General features: G+C 45.8%; 3 protein-coding genes across 3 annotated transcripts; 1 reads left to right on the forward strand and 2 right to left on the reverse strand.

The window, feature by feature from the left end:
* The first annotated feature begins 549 nt into the window (after positions 1 to 549).
* LOC109748782 (tetraspanin-19) lies at positions 550 to 3,617 on the forward strand. The gene is made up of 6 exons (XM_020307808.4): positions 550 to 1,000; positions 1,887 to 1,986; positions 2,319 to 2,399; positions 2,491 to 2,595; positions 3,004 to 3,195; positions 3,296 to 3,617. The coding sequence occupies exons 1-6, from the start codon at positions 846 to 848 to the stop codon at positions 3,308 to 3,310; spliced, it is 648 nt and encodes a 215-aa protein (XP_020163397.1). The 5' UTR covers positions 550 to 845; the 3' UTR covers positions 3,311 to 3,617.
* Positions 3,618 to 4,400: 783 nt separating this feature from the next.
* On the reverse strand, positions 4,401 to 7,426 carry LOC109748779 (mevalonate kinase). The gene is made up of 5 exons (XM_020307804.4): positions 6,919 to 7,426; positions 6,588 to 6,840; positions 6,234 to 6,493; positions 5,478 to 5,891; positions 4,401 to 4,840 (listed from the first exon to the last, which is right to left on the reverse strand). Exons 1-5 carry the CDS (start codon positions 7,046 to 7,048, stop codon positions 4,731 to 4,733), a joined length of 1,167 nt encoding a protein of 388 aa, XP_020163393.1. The 5' UTR covers positions 7,049 to 7,426; the 3' UTR covers positions 4,401 to 4,730.
* Positions 7,427 to 12,693: 5,267 nt separating this feature from the next.
* Positions 12,694 to 15,377, reverse strand: LOC109748781 (E3 ubiquitin-protein ligase AIRP2). Its single transcript, XM_020307807.4, has 6 exons — positions 14,995 to 15,377; positions 14,748 to 14,898; positions 14,549 to 14,615; positions 14,198 to 14,438; positions 12,970 to 13,171; positions 12,694 to 12,870 (listed from the first exon to the last, which is right to left on the reverse strand). The coding sequence occupies exons 1-6, from the start codon at positions 15,081 to 15,083 to the stop codon at positions 12,841 to 12,843; spliced, it is 780 nt and encodes a 259-aa protein (XP_020163396.1). The 5' UTR covers positions 15,084 to 15,377; the 3' UTR covers positions 12,694 to 12,840.
* Positions 15,378 to 16,457: the final 1,080 nt, after the last annotated feature.

A 16,457-nucleotide genomic window follows, 5' to 3' on the forward strand; every position in this document is an offset into this window, starting at 1 on the left:
ACACACGAATAAATGCCGGAATTTTCCACCACACACCCACCAACAACAACCTTTGGTTTCAGATATCTCAAAAAGAAAAAAAAACAACCATCCTAAATTTCAACCACGGTCGATGGATGCAAACGTGTTATGCGGAAGCCTTCAGACAACCAGACGTTCAATAGCCGCAAACACAAACACAGCTTTACACTCCCTCTGTCCTAAAATAATTGTCTCAACATTAATACAACTTTGTACTAGTACAAAGTTAAGATACTTATTTTGAGACGGAGGAAGTACTATCTTATACGGCCGTAGAAGAGAGGGGGGAGGGTTCTTTTCCGCCGATGGACAGACAAGAGAAGACCGTGAAGCCATGTAAAAATAAATATAGAGATATACATGAGTAAATACGGATATATCGAGTACGTACAAACAAACAAACACCTCCACATCTACGGTCGACATTATTAATAATAAGTTCAACACAAGTGAGTAACCATCGCTGTCCCAAATTTCCAAATCGCATATCCATTTCCCGTTTCCCGGCGAGCCGTCACGTCCGCCCGCCCCGCCGCTCAACCCCACCCCACTCCCTTCCCTCTCCCCGCTCCGCTCCTCTCCGGTCTTCACAAGTCTTTTCTTTCTCTTCCCCACCCGTTCCCCCCACGCCACCGTCGTCCCGTCCCCCCGTCAAACCCCAGCCGCGGTCTCCCGCGGCAGCCCCGCCCCGCTCCCCATTCCGCTCTCCCACCCAACCTGCGACCGCTGCCGCTCCCGCTCCCGCTCAAGAAGAAAAAAACCCGAGCTTGGCGAGCCGCCTGCCGGACGGAGAGCTGGTGGTCGGCGGCGGCGAGACGGAGGGCATGGCGGGGCGCGCGGCGGTGCGGAGCTGCGTGCAGACGGCGCTCAAGGCGGCCAACTCCGTCGTGGGGCTCGCCGGGATGGCCGTCATCCTCTACGCGCTCTGGGTGCTCCGCGCCTGGTCCCAGCAGGCCGCCGGCCACCTCCCCGCCCCCTGGTACCCTCCCCTCGCTCCCCCTCCTCCTCCCTCAACTCCACAAGCAGATCTCGCGTAGCGCGGCGACTCGCGTCGCAGTCTCTGCTTTCGCCTACCTGCTCACTGCTGGATTTGCTGTTTTATTCCCCCCATTCTTGCCGCCGCTCCCGATTCCTCCGACCGAATTCGCGGCGAAATCCGCCGCGCGGATACCCGCCGCACCCACCCCCGACCGAATTCCCAGCGGAATGCGCGTATCCGCTTCACTGTTTCACCAGAAGCAGCAGCAACCAACGAGGGATCACCACGAACGAGAGAGAGAGGGAGAGAGAGCGAGAGGGATCGGGAAGTGGCGTAGGAACCGAGCCAAGCCCAAAAGCGCCCCCCTTTTTCCCCGGCTGCTGACGGGCGGGACACTCAGCAGCCACTATTGCAGCAAATTTTTTTGTGTGCAGTGACGAAAAGAAAAAGCAGTGGATGCAAGTGCCATTCGGTGGTTACGGTGGAATTGCGCCGCCCCTACAAATTTAGGTGGCGGCTGCGATGTGTCGTCACGACGTGATGCAACGGATGGATGGATGCATTTGTGCGCTTGATTGGTGGGCTAGGCTGGGGCACTCATGGAGGATAAAGAAACAACAGCGATTTGTGCTCAACAATCGCTTTCGCCAACTTAGACACGTCTGTTGTGATCGGCATCTTCCCCTTTGCTTTGCTGTTACGACGTCGACGCCTTGACGCGCACCCAATGGCTTATTCTACCATGTTTTTTATGTTGGGCCTGACAAATTTGTTGGGAATCCATGCCACCAGTATCCAAGGAATTTTCAGGTGTCTTGCTCGCGTATATGTAATATACGAATATGAAATGGCTGTTTTGATTGAAACAAATTCACTTGTTGTGCAGGTTTATCTACACTCTTCTCAGCCTGGGGATCATCATGTGCTTGCTGACCTGCTCTGGCCATATCGCCGCCGAAACGGCAAACAGCCCCTGCCTGTCTTGTGTATCCTTCCTAGCGTCTGATACCAGGAGTTGTGTTAGCGTGTTTTACTAGGCTTACATGGCAGCTGCTACTGGTTTAACAAAATTCCTCAAAGCCTTTTGCGTTGCCGCATAAAGACCAGACCTTACGTCTTTTTCCAGATATCTCCATTTTAAATATAAATGATATTTTTTTTCTGAAAAAGGATCATGAGTTTTGAAATGGAACTGTTGGCTCCTAATGATAATTCACTGAAACCTTAAGTCCCAGTTATGTTCCTGGACCTCTGTGACCTTACGTGTACTGTGTCTTGGTGATATGGACTATTTTGCCTTAACCTGACATGTATGTAGCACATGATCTTTGTATTTTTGCTTGTTATACTGGAGGCTGCAATCGCCGCTGATGTATTTCTGAATAGCTACTGGGAGGAGGTAAGGAGCGCTTCAGCTGCTATATATACTTGCTATTTCTAATATATCAGCCATTTGATTTGTGATGGTTTGATAATCCCCAAACCTGCAGGATTTCCCAGATGACCCATCCGGGAAGTTTGATGAATTCAAGCATTTCGTGAGATCAAATTTTGACATTTGTGAATGGGTAGCCCTCTCGGTGGTGGCTGCTCAGGTGAGCGATTCTATGCAATGAAACTCAAATCTTAATTCTTGTTTGCCTCCCATGCTTCCAATAGAAAAACTGTGTTACTATATTCGCTAAAAGAAACTCTGTAAATGTACATCAATATGCTTGAGATTAGACACCATCGTACTGTGTAAAATTCTAGCATGTGTAATAAATTGTTCTGCCAAGGCAATTTGAGGAACGCTTATCTGCTTTGTAAGCATGGTACCAACCTGTAGTTGATAAATTATGTTAAATATATTGCTGAAGCAGGACTTCAGATAATATTATAACCATCTAATTACCTTTCACATTTCTGCATTTGGCCAACTGCCACTGTACTTTTTCAGAGAATAATAACTTTTGGGCATAAATGATTTTGTCTGTAAATACTGTTTATTTGATCATTCGCAGGCGCTGTCAATCATTCTTGCGATGGTACTCAGGGCCCTTGGCCCCGACAATGAAATCGAATACGACAGTGACGATGATGCAGTGCCCGCAAGGCTGCCTCTCCTAAGGAACAAGCCCCAGCATGGTCCAAACTATGGTGAACCTAACTCACCTCGCAGGATTGATTCATGGCATGTGCGAATCTTAGACAAGGTGAGATGTTTATCTATCTACAAGCATCTCTTCCCTCTTTACGTTGGTGCACTGTCAATCTGTACACCGTCACTGAAGCCTTGCAACTGTTTCCTTTCAGGCCAACCAACAATAAGATTCTTCTGACCTTACATGTCGAAAACCCTCCGGAAGGTTTCGCTGTCCTGATCCCTGAGGGTTACGACCGACCTGAGGATATGATGATACTTTTTCTCTGCAGTAGTAGTGAGGATTGGTACGACGACGGTGTGGTACCCGAATGGCTTTTATTGCCTTTCGACATGCGCAAGTATTTGAGTAGCATGTGACTAATCTTACAGCCCCTCCCCTGATGTATGCGAAGAATGTTGTAAAATGTTTCACAAATAGATGATGGATTGATGCAATGTCTTACCCAATACAAAAAGAAAATCACCCTGATAGTCTGAATGTCATGCATTTTATGTTTCTTTTTATGTTTACAGAAATTGGGATGGGACCTTTTTCATGCTAAATTTCAAAGTTTAGTTGAACACTTAATTGTACCTAGTGTACTGTAAGGTACTTACCCGGGTCGATCGGTATCAGTAACGTACTGTGAAGCCTGTACGGCTGTACCTATGTACCACTCCCTCTGTAAACAAATATATTTGTTTACAGCGGGAGTAGTATATTACGGAAAAATGTCAGTCAGACAATAACAATCTCCAGATAAGTTTCCTTACCTTGCAAGTAATTTTTAGTCGTGTCGAGAAAAACTAGAATAAGGCCAAATATTTTTAACTGGCGGTAGAGGAAAAAGAGAGCTGAAATGGTTATGTACCCCCTCCGTTCACAAATACAAGATGTTCTGACTTTTGTTTTCTGAACCAAGACATAAATAAATACTCCCTCCGTCCGGAAATACTTGTCAGAGGAAATACTTGTTAGAGAAATGAATGTATCTAGACAGACACCTATTTTTGTTCTAAATACATCTATTTTTATTCATTTTTGTGACAAGTAATTTCAGACAGAGGGAGTACTACATACACATGCTAAACAGTACTGCACTACATACACACGCTAGTCTATTTGAGTTTCAGTGGGCGACAAGTAATTCCAGACGGAGGGAGTAAATGTTATCTACAGACATTTACAAAAACCTGAGCACAACCCTACACTTCCAATCAGAGCTCACTGTAATTACGAACGGTGAGCACTCAGTGACACCAAAACTGCAAATGTTTACACACACCAAAGAGCAGGCAGGGAGTTCATTTATTGCAAGAAAAATGACCCAACCCAATGAACTCAACTTTGATAACAATGATACATCAGATCAGATGCAACATGGCACCTCAAATATTCCTTCCAACCACGCCCATCGCCCGACTATGGAACAGGGTTTATTGATTTGATACAACAACAATCATGCGACTGGCAAACTCGCTTATTGACTGATACAGTGAGTGGTCTGCTAGGCACAGAATAGGAAGAATGCTTTCATCTCGGAAGGTCAAGCAAACCTAAAAATAGTGTACAACATCTCCATTGAAACAGGAGCGAGCATTATCTTATCCTTGGTGAATCTGAAGACCTTGTCCACCGACCTCGACTTTGAAGCAGCGGAAACCATGCGATTCTAGCTCCGTGGTGACCTTCTCCAAAACTAACTTGGACAATACTGAAAGTTATGATGTCAAGGAAGCATCGCTGCTAAGTCAGGAGATATAGACAAACGGATTATATATCAAAATGTTTGTGAAACTCGAAAGTGTACCAAACATAAATTAAGCATTCCAGATTAAATCAGCATACAAGAACTGTGAAACCCTTGGTTCGCATGCATCTAACAGACCTATTCATTAAGTGGGTACAGTTGTACCACAGAGAAATTAAAGGATTTTGACAAGTACTCCCTCCGTAAACTAATATAAGAGCGTTTAGAATACTAAAATAGTGATCTAAACGCTCTTATATTAGTTTACAGAGGGAGTACAAACCATCAGTAAACATTAAGCAATTTCCAGTCCCTCCTTGCTACATTAATAAGTTTTGACAGAATTACCAAATAACAATTCAGAAAATCTTCACATGTAAAAATGTTTAAGTAATGGGGATCTAGCTTTTACTGGCAAATCATTTTAATATTTACATTCTTCACTAAGAGAATGCCAAAGACTGCATTTGTGCACACTCTGATTTCTGGAAACATTCAGTTAAAATGTCATGAATGAATCAACTGAAAGGAAATGATATGCTGGATCTATGGTATTTAAGCGATATAAAAGCTACACAAGTGATAAGATATAAAAGGATACGAGTTGGTATCAACGTCAAAACACAGCCTCCACCACCAGCTCCGGTGAGCTTCGAGACCAAGTTATACTTCAATGTCGAGCGCAGCACGGTTTCTATAGAAGCATGACTGACTCCCATGCACTGGAGCAAACCTTGGTTCATCTCCATGAGTTCTGCTAGCTTTTCTTCCTTTGAGGTCATGGCTATCTCATCAGTAGCAGCTAACTCAACAATGCTGGAAAGCTCTTCACTAATAGTGTTGACTGCATGGAAGACGGAAGCCATAGCATCGGGATGCCTAGATGCTCTTTCAGACACACCAGCAACCAGAGCCTTGGTGTTCCTACCAACCCTTGTATCAGTAATGAGCATTTTGACTGGATTGCCAGATTTGAGGTTCGTCAATTCTCCCTTCTTGAATTTGATCATGCTTCCTAATAGTCACGTAACATATGTATTTAAATCCCAATGCCATGTAAAGTGATAAGATACTCCAATTTAAGTTAAAAATACAAGATGTTTCATGACGGAAGTCCTATACTTACAGAATACTCACATTCAAGTTAAAAGTACAAAGATGGGGCACACTTTAGTTGGCAATAACAGGCAGTCGATTTAAACTTTTAACGTACAACAGCAGCGCCGTCGAGGAATAGGTTCATGAAACAAGCACATATAACCTCAATACTGATATCTCCACTAGAGGAAAAAATCTTAGTTGTAACGCATTTTGGCGTGAATTGAAAGATTCTGACCAACCAAGAGGAACAGCATACCAAAAGTGCTGACAGCGTTATCAATGCCAGAAGGCTTGCCATGAATAATCTTTTCCCCCTGGAACGCCCACGTGTTAACCAGCTCAAGATGATCCTTCCCCAACAACTGCCACTCCGTTCCGCCAACGGCGCCCTCAGCAGAAACCACACCTGCCGCTGTCAGCAGCGCGCCCGACAACGACACGGAGAACGCAGCCGACGAGCCAAGCCCGGCGCCCATCGGCAGGCCAGAGCTCACCACGACCTTCCCAGGCCTACACCTACACAAGAAGTTGCATCAAGTTTACTGTCAGGAAGGTTCAGCATAACTACTAAGATTTGATTTTGATTGGGGAAAGAAAGCTGCCAACAGACCCCAGGATGGAGGTGTAGAGGTAGAGGAACGCGGAGAGGCCGGCGGAGAGCCAGATCTTGGCCTCGGGTATCTCGTGCAGCTCCACGAGCCTGGCAATGGCGGCCAGCTCCTCCGGGGAGCAGGGCCTCGGGGCCTGCAGCTCCGCCTTGCGGGAGGTCTCCCCCAGCGCCTCGAGGAGGCGCGAGCATGGCCAGGAGAAGGCGAGGCCCGAGTCCGTCAGGTCAACCTCCACTTCGCCGGCGCCGCCCTCACCTGCGAAAGGCAAGAACATCAGTGAGGATTAGGAAGGAATCGGGAGTCGGATGGCGTTTGCTGGGCTGAGGAGGAGACCTGAGGGGGGCAGGTGGAGGGAGGACTGCGTGTAGAGGTCGATGGCGGCGGCGACGGCGGCAGAGCCGTGGACGACGGCGTGCTCGCCGGCGAGGATGATCTTGCCGGGCGCGCGGGCGCGGATCTCCATCGATCCAAATCTTTCGGCCTCTGACCGCCTCCCTCGCGCTACTGCCGCCGCTGTGTGATCCGCGGGCGGCGGTGGCGCATAGGAAGTATCGCCCAACGTGGGGAAAGAATCAGAGGATCAAAATAATGGCGCTCCTCTGCGCATAGCGGTGGCGTCGCGGCGGCGGCTGCCGATGTGGGTGAGCTCGGGTAGGGTGGGCGAGCTGGCGGCTGGACGCTGGCCTCTCTGCTTCCTGACGCGCGGTGGGATGCGGAAGCATTCACTGGTCGCCGGCGGCTGCCTGAACGCAGCGACGGGAACTTTGGATTAGGATTAGCAGCCCCCCTTGTCAAAATCTTCCTAAAAAACTCAGAAATTACCACGTTTGTTTGTCTAATTCTATGGAAAGAATGCCAGCATTTATGACATCAATTCAATATCATTAGATCCGTCGTAAAAAAATATTTTTCTTCTTATTTTATTTGTTTGGCATTAAAGATGCGGACAACATTTTCTGCAAACTTAATCGAGCACTAGAAAGTTTGGCCGTTAAAAAGGCAACATGGCTTATATTTTAGAGATCGATAGGCATTTCGATTTTCAGCCGACCAGTTAAAAACCAAGAGGTCTGAGTTAGATTCGATCGGTAATAGGCCGAGTATTCAATCATGGTAGATTGTTCGGTCTCTTGGTTATGGCTTCATTCTAGCACCATGATCCGGTCTTATAATTTTTCTTCTAAGATTACTGTTATAGTGGAGTTGGTTTTTGTACGTCCGCCTTCACCCTTGTCCCTCATTCGTTTGATTTTTCTCATGTACGTCGCACGTCCTGCATTAACTCAATAAATCAAATCAAATCTTATCAAAACCTCAACTAAATACTTCCTCTGTTTCTAGATATAAGTCTTTTTAGTAAAGAGTTTAATACAAACTACATACGAATGTATCTAGACATATTTTAGAGTGTAGATTCACCAATTTTGCTCCGTATGTAGTTCATATTGAAATCTCTAAAAAGACTTACATTTTGAAACGGAGGCAGTAAAAACTTACCCTGCCTTCACCTACCCATACTCTCACCCTTCCATGCAACCTCCTATCCCACCGGTGTGATGCCTCTCCACCCCTATCCGTTGGGCATGTCTCATCAATGACAATCGTCGAGCAGTCCAGAAAACCTATAGGCTGACGCCAAATATTCCATCCAAAAAAACCGTATTTTGACTATTGTGTCTCCATGCCTCGCTCACCTCTTCGTCGACATGATTCCATCAACCCAACGCCATGCACGTGCCCCCCTCCTCCAGTCGGCAGTGTGCTTGAGCAAGGGCCAACGGTTGCCATTGACTAGGGCCATCTACGAGCGCCAAGGTGACACCCCTCCCCCTCTCTTTTTCCATCAGGACTCCTTTGTCCACCAGTGGTACGCTCATCGAGGTGATGCCCCTCTCCCCCATGCATTAACTTGGGGTTCCTCTATCTCCTTTCCCTCGGCTAGTGGTGGTGGTGATTAAAAGACGAGCGTTGGCAGGGGTGAACGGTGACGGATCCCCTCTCTCCCATGCCCATGTCCCTATCATTTCTTCCTTGTTGCTTTGATTCCTCCGATTGCAGGGTAGTAACCATCAGTCCATGATATTTTCTCTCTCTTCCATCCTCGATTGTCTGCTGCTTCCGTGATGGATGGCACGAAAATCCCACTGAGGTATTCCAGTTTCCTCGAGTCTATTCCTTGCGGCAAAGTACATACCAGTGGCGTAGCCAGGATTTTCGCCCATGATGGTCCAATTGATATACATAATATTTATATAAAAAATATAACATACCAATATATTTAGCAAAGGCAGAGCTATGTGTGTTAAGATGAGGGGGGCACCCTCCCCCCGGCTTTAAACTTATTTTTTAAAAAATAAAATGAAAGGAATTGGATAGGAAATTTTATATCCTTTGCCCTCCACCCTCCCCCAAAACACTCACAGCGTGTTTGTTTCACGGGAGTTTGCATTGGGGAATGGGAGTTCCTGCGGTGCAGGACTTAAAATCCTTGTATGGTTGGAGGACATGGGAATTAAAGAAGGCATGGGAAAGGGAATTAAGGGGTGCAACTCCCCCATATCTCTTCCCTGGTGGGGGGCTGGTAATTGAGTTGGGGAATGGGAAGTGAGAAAATTGTTTGTTGTCCACACCCCACAAGCAACGGAACTAATTAATTCCCTCTTAAATTCCCACAAACTATCCTCATCCATACCAAACGTGGGCATGGGACTAATAAACCACTTCCCAAGTCTAACCCCTCAACCAATTGCGACAATTCTACATTAAAAACCCCTCATAGTTAAACCTTGAAGGCAAAATCAAACTTTGAATTAAAAATGGAAATCATATTTTAAATTGGAAAGGTGTGAAGTCGGTGGAGTTCCTGTCTCGGTGTTTAGCTCTACCATGTGCATGCATTACTAGCCATCCGCCTCGCTGGCACTCCTCCGCCTTATGCCTACCTGGCGCAATGCGTCATCGGCTTCTGTCACGCTAAACGCTAGGGTTCGCCGTCGCGGTGTGGTCGGTTGGAGACTTCAAGTGATCAAGTCCATCCTCTAGGGTACAAGAAAACTGCTTTAAGCATATGAGGGAACATTTCTTGGGTAAAGCGTACACCTACAACATAGGAAGGAACGAGTGAGCTAGTTATCAGATTCATAGTTTTTGGGCTTGGGCCTTAGATGTGCAATGTGGCCTGATTAATTTTTCTTACATGTATACTAAAGTACCGAGCCGATGTACAGGGTGGTCCATGGACCACCCTGTCCACCCTCCAGCTACGCCACTGGTACATTCCAATTTGTTGATGACCATATCGATTAAATTTATTTGCTTGAATCCTTATTGATTATAATATGATATTACATTGCATTTTAGCCCAGCCATTGATTTTTCATCAGCTGGTGTATGACGTTGTTGCCCATCCCATACACCCGTCCTACACTGAGTAAACTTGAAGCCACTTATCTTAATTCTAAGCTCTAAAATGTCATATTACTCACCTAGCAATCTCATATCCACGTTCTGACATGTTGGTATGATGTCCAAATTATAAGTTAAAATGATATGCTTTGATATATATTGCCAATGAACGCTAGGGTGTGTCACTAGGTACAAAAAAAGTTTAGTTTGCTTTTTTTACAAACAACTTTGGTTTTTATCTTGGTATTACCGTTAGCTACGAGTAATGTGAAGATTAACTGCAGAACCTTGATGCAGAAAAGATCCACTAGAATAAGGTGGGTGTAAGCTATAGTTTGGCTGTGATTCCATGGTATAACCAATTTGGATGGATGTTTCACCTGTTTAGCTAAGAAATAATAGATCCGAACGTGGGCAATAGATCAATATGAAGATCATGAGCTGCCCCATAATGAAACTGCTAGTAGTTGCAGAAAGAAGATCTAAGAGGGACCTATGGAGAATGTGGTCAAAAATCTATAGTAAAGTCAGACCACACCGACCGAACTAATCATCATCATCGAAAATCTTAGACTACTAAACATTACGCCTGTAACTAAATATAAAACCCTTTTCAGTTCAAATTGAACTGCAAGTGTGTCTTATATTCAGTAATAGAGGTAGTAGAAAAGATTTGAAAACCATGACATGGTTCTATTGGTGTTCAAACGTATGACCCGTTGCAACGCACGTGCAATTAGCTCTTTCCAAGATCTCGCCATGCTTGAGATGGGTCATAAAGCTATTTTCTTCTTATGACCCATGTTTTATGAAAAAAAAAAACATCTTTGTTGTTCAATCTATTCATTTTCTGCTCATGTGATTTTTCCCCTCATAAAATTAGGAATGCAAAAATTTCCCGGACGTGTGGTGTTTCTGAGCTCGAGCTCAAATGAACAGTGAAATCCAGAAAATTGGAAAAGAAAAACAAAAAACTTGGATCTTGAGGGGGGGGGGGGGGGGGGGCATTGACAAATGTTTTGATTGCTCACAAATTCCAGCAAGGAATGAAATGCGTGGATGTCGTGGCAAAAAAAACCCGATGCTTTTTTAAAGCATTTTGGAGTGCTGATATTTTTTTTTGCCACAACTACCAAGAATGTCATTTCATGGAAATTTTGCAAACAGTCAAAAACATTCGTCACAACAACAACAAAAAAAAAACCAACTGTGGTTGAGATGGTTAGGTGGACAGTGGTATCCCCAACCCACCAGGGTTCAAATCCTGGTGCTCGCATTATTCCTGAATTTATTTCAGGATTTCCAGCGATGCGCTTCCAGTGGGAGGAGACGTTCCCGTCGACGACGAGGCGCCTACGGTAACTTCGTAAATCTCAAGATAGGGGTGAGTGTATGCGCGTGTATATGAGCGCTTGTGTCTGTACTGATGCTAAAAAAACAACAATAAAAAAAAAACCAGAAATTAGTGGTCCTGCTATGTTGGCCCCTAAATTCCATCTACCGCGTTATTAAAGTCCGTACCAATCATCATGTACTGTGGTACGTAGTACTATATGAACTGTAAAGTCGGTTGTACCAATCGTCCGTATGTACAGCACAGGGCATGTACTGTACTTGCTTTACTCGCTACGCTTTACGAGCGTCCAGCAGTGTACTGTGGTCTGTACTGTACCTATGTAGTAGTACTGACAAAACTTCTTTCAAAGAAAACTCCACTGATAAACTTACTTGTTATTCACTCTGTGCATTTGAAACCGAACCGATAAACCATATCGAAAATAAACCGAACCAAACCAATTTTCTTGTACATGAGTCAAATTCACTACCAAGCACGTACATTTTTCTTGTAACATAGTTATTTTTCTCTTGAAAAAATGCTAAGCACATCCATAACAATCAAGGGATGAATCAATTCATGCATATATACTTATATATAGTTATATAGTATTTGTCTAAAATAGTATGTGTTTTGAGTCATAAATTTATAAATTATTATTACGTCATTTTCAAATTCGCGTCAACTTTGGTTATTATGATATATACCAAAATATACCAAAATAATTTGATATATACCGAAACCGAACCGTATTTTAATTTCATACCATATTTACTAAAGCATTAATACTGCACAAACCAAAAAATCATATAAACCGAACCATGTAAACCGAATAAACAGAACAAACAGAGTGACTTGCTATCCTCACCCGTAAATCTGTAGGCAAACATCTTAAGCAACCTCTTTAACTGAATCACCAGAAAAGGTTAGAATAAGCTGACAAAATTTTAATGGCAGCAATCGCGCACGCACAGAGAAAAGAAAAGGAGAGCTGATGCAGCCATGCATTCAGTTGAAACCATATGTAAATCACATCAGCACATAAATAATGCACCCTCCATTCCGAATTATAAGATGTTATAACTATTTTTTGAGTCGGATGTATATAGACGCGTTTTAGCGTATCCATTCACCGTATGTAGTCCATATTGGAAAATCCAAAACATCTTATACTCCCTCCGTTCCTAAATACTTGTCTTTCTAGGCATTTCAACAAGTGACTACATACGGAGTAAAATGAGTGAATCTACACTCTAAAATATGTCTACATACATCCGTATGTGATAGTCATTTGAAATGCCTAGAAAGACAAGTATTTAGGAACGGAGGGAGTATTTCAAAACGGAGGTAGTACATGCACTATATGTCTGCATAATAACATATTGTTGTTCTGACTTTTCCCTGTAACATTTCCATGCAAACTGTAAATCTGTACATGTATTTACAAAGCCTGAGGACCCTAGGGTGCTCACACAGGTTGGGTCTCTCTGTCAGGCTGCTCCATCCATGCATGGTCAGCCACATCCTAGGACGAGGAACATCCTCTGCATGAACCAACAACAACAACAAGCCATGCGTCAACGCTCCCAGAAAGAAAAAACAGTCGAGAGCAAGTCATCGTCAACGGCTCAAAGTTATTTTACATGGGAATCATAGGCATCGAAGATGTTGTCCAGCGTGACGAGAGGCAGCTTCTCGATGTAGGTGAACAGGCGCCTGATGTTCTCCCTCGTCACCGTCGCCATGTCGACCACGTCGCGCTGGTCGGTGAGCATCCATAGGTCGCCGGAGTTTACTCTTTTGAGGCTGTCCCGGCAGAAGGGGCAGGATTGAGATCTCGAGCGCCTGCAACCAGGCAAACACACGGTTCAGTGACCACGGCAGTCGTTTGGCAGCGGGCAGTTTTGTGAAATGTAATTGTTCATTTGCAGAGAAAGCTCCTCTGCTCATGCTCTGAAGGTATAAGTTGGTAAACAATTTTTTTGAGGAGCTATGAATCTGTTAGTCTGGGGCATTCCTTCTTCGTCTACCGGATAAGGAGTCCCATGTAACTTACAACCCTGTGCTTGGCAGCAGAGTTTCAAAGCTCTGCGGCAACCATTCTAGCAGAACCAGAGCGCAAGTTATTTTTACAGCTTAAAACCTCAGAAATTTCACTTACATGTACGCGGTGAATTCGACTTGTAATTTTTTCGATAAGTAACTAAACTTCTAAATTTCTAAAGCTTAATAACAGTAAGGCAAAGCAAGAAGGCCAGGCCTTGTAAGAAGCAAGGACAAAACTGGCAAGCAGATGCAGAGGTTGCTGCATATGAACACAGCAATTTATTTTTACAGAGTTACAAACTTGGCAGCAGCAGAGTTTCAAAGCTCTGCGGTTACTGTTCTAGCTGAACCAGAGTGCAACTTATTTTTACAGCTTAAAACCTCAAAATTTTCACTTGTGTCACGTGTACTCGGTGAACTTAACTTGTAATTTTTTCAAGAAACAACTAACTTTGTAAATTTCTAATGCTTAATAACATTAAGTGACAAAACTGGCAGATGCAGAGGTTGCTGCATAGTATTTTCCATAAATGATTCTCACGCGGCCATCTTAATTACTTATTTTCCATAAATGATGCTCACGCGGCCATCTTAATTACTCATACTAGTGCACTGCCATCTGCATAAAGAGGCTCTGGTGGCGACTGCTGAAGCACTTAAGAACACCAGAATGAAGTGTCGACTAAGCTACCTCTGAAGCTCGCATTAAACCAAGGACCACCAAACATGTTTGCTCTGGTTGAAGTGAAGTGAACTGAACATGGCAGAAAAACTGAAAAACAAATGGTAACGCGACGGGAGGATCCTGTGCTCGTTCTCGCTCACCATTGACGGTAGCAGTTGATGCACATGTCGTGGCTGCAGTTGGGCAGCACGACCCTGCTGTTGAGCTCCATGCAGATCCCGCACTCCTCTTCGATCTCGGCGTCGATCTCGGAGACCGGCCTCTTGCTGTCCTCCGGCTCGTCTCTCCGCCTGTACCCCTCGGAGCACGCCGCCCTCTGCCTCCGGTCGTCGGAGTCGCTGATCCCGTGCTCCAGCTGCATGAGGGAGGGGAATATCACCGCTGTGGACGGACAGAGGATGGGCATCAGTACAGTAGCACAAGTTGAAACCACAAGGCTGATTGCGAGAACATCTGCTGTTCTTTTCAGTTGTTTATAACAGTGTGTTTACCGTAGAACTCCCTGATGCTGGCCTTCCTTTCGTGGGTGGACATGGTGGTTGTGCCGTCCACATAAACCTGCAGAATCAATGGAAGCAGAGAGGATGGATTCCGTGAGGACACGAGCACAATCACCACAAATTCTGCAAGGAAACCAGGGGCATGGGCACACAGACTGACAGACAGACGGACGGACAAAAGTAGTAGGACCTTGTAGATGAGGATCCTGAGGAGGCCGAGGGCGCCGGCGAGGCTGCAGTCGGTCCACTGCAGGAGGAAGAGGAAGAGGCGCGCGGCGGGGCTGTAGGACATGCGCATCTGCAGGCACGCCCCGTCGTAGTCCCTCGAGCACTCGGACGCCCTGCACCACGGCACAAGGCACGAATTCACGACCCAAACCTGGAAGAAATTGACGAAAGGGGATTCTTCAATTTGGGGGAACGGCGGAAGGACTCACAGGTTGTTGGCGTGCTGGATGTCCGCCTCCAGCACCTTGAGCGAGTCCCTGAAGGACCTCCGCGCGGCGCACGGCGCCGCCGCCACCATCTCCCCACTCCCCCTTCTGCTCTGCCACCAGAGCAGAGCAGAACAGAGCCGAATTAGGTAGAACCCCCGCCGCGCGCGCGCGAGAACCCTCGACCGCGACGGCGACAGCGGCACCGAAAGTGGAGGGCTGCTCTCCGGCTCCCCGCTCCGCTCCACTCCCCACCGAAAGTAGGCAGGCCTCCACTCCCTGCTCCAGTTGGTGGTCGTCTCCTTTTCGGCCGGCCACACCGCACCGCCCGCCAGTTCTGTTGCTATAGGCGGGTTGCGTGGGCGGAGGGAGACCCGCCGCCGCCGCCACGCGTCCGCTCCCACCGCTCCGAGGAGTCCAAGTGACAGGCGGGGCCCCGCGCGCGGGCGGGTCGTCGGTGTTTCCTGCGGTTAGACGCTGGGAAGTGGGGCAGGGTCTGCGTGGGGCCGGGGTGTCGGCGGGATAGGGGTGGGTGCGCGCGCGCGGGCGTCGGGGTGCTGCTGGTAGGAGGGCACGGGGGCGGCCGCCCGGGCGCTGCGGTCTCGTGTCACGTGGGCCCGGTCATCAGTTCGCGTGCCCATACTGACAGACAAGTTCAACTCCCGAACTCGGCCTACTGCCTTCGTCCCTATTTACACGTCGGACACACATCTTTTGATATTCAAATTTGACAATCAGTATAACAAAAAAAAATACATTTTCTAATTGACGGTGCTCCCTCATTTGAAGCCCTCCAATTCAATTAGGATTAGAGTTTCTACTTGGTTCATTCATGATTTTAACCGGGTCAACGATTCTCAAGGAGCTCCCTAGTTGAGGCGGGATGTTTAATTTTGGATTTTGACGGGGTCAATGATTTCTAAAATTAATCGTCAGCAACTAGCCTGAAAAAACACATCAGTCCCGGGTACTCTTTCACCATCTACAAAAAAATGTGTCAATATGTAACACTGTAGCACCAATGTAATACATGTGGCCATCAATGCAAGAAACTCCATATAAGTATGAGTTGATTAACAGACAACGCATAATCACACCGTCGAGAAAAAGCCTACCAAGGCATAGCATTATAAAAAAAGGAAAAACACTCCATCATCCTCCCCGCGGGTCAAATCAGTTAACAATTTTTTTATGAAATCACAGCAACACCAGCGAAGCACGCCCAACCCTTCAAGTACACTTCAATTCAGGTGAACCTCATCTAATTTCTAAACATATCGGCTGAGTTGTGTATCCTGAGTTTGTATGGCCTACGTAATTCAAAAAAGACGGATTGAATCTATGTTGGAAGGTGATTTATATATTATTTCCTAGAGATGATGAAGATAAAACTGTTATGAGAATTTTATGTTGTCGTCTAATAAAAAATCTTTTAGCCCGCCTCTCTTCTTTATGAAAAGATGTGC

Source organism: Aegilops tauschii, chromosome 2, assembly GCF_002575655.3.
Source record: "Aegilops tauschii subsp. strangulata cultivar AL8/78 chromosome 2, Aet v6.0, whole genome shotgun sequence".
Classification (NCBI taxonomy): domain Eukaryota; kingdom Viridiplantae; phylum Streptophyta; class Magnoliopsida; order Poales; family Poaceae; genus Aegilops; species Aegilops tauschii.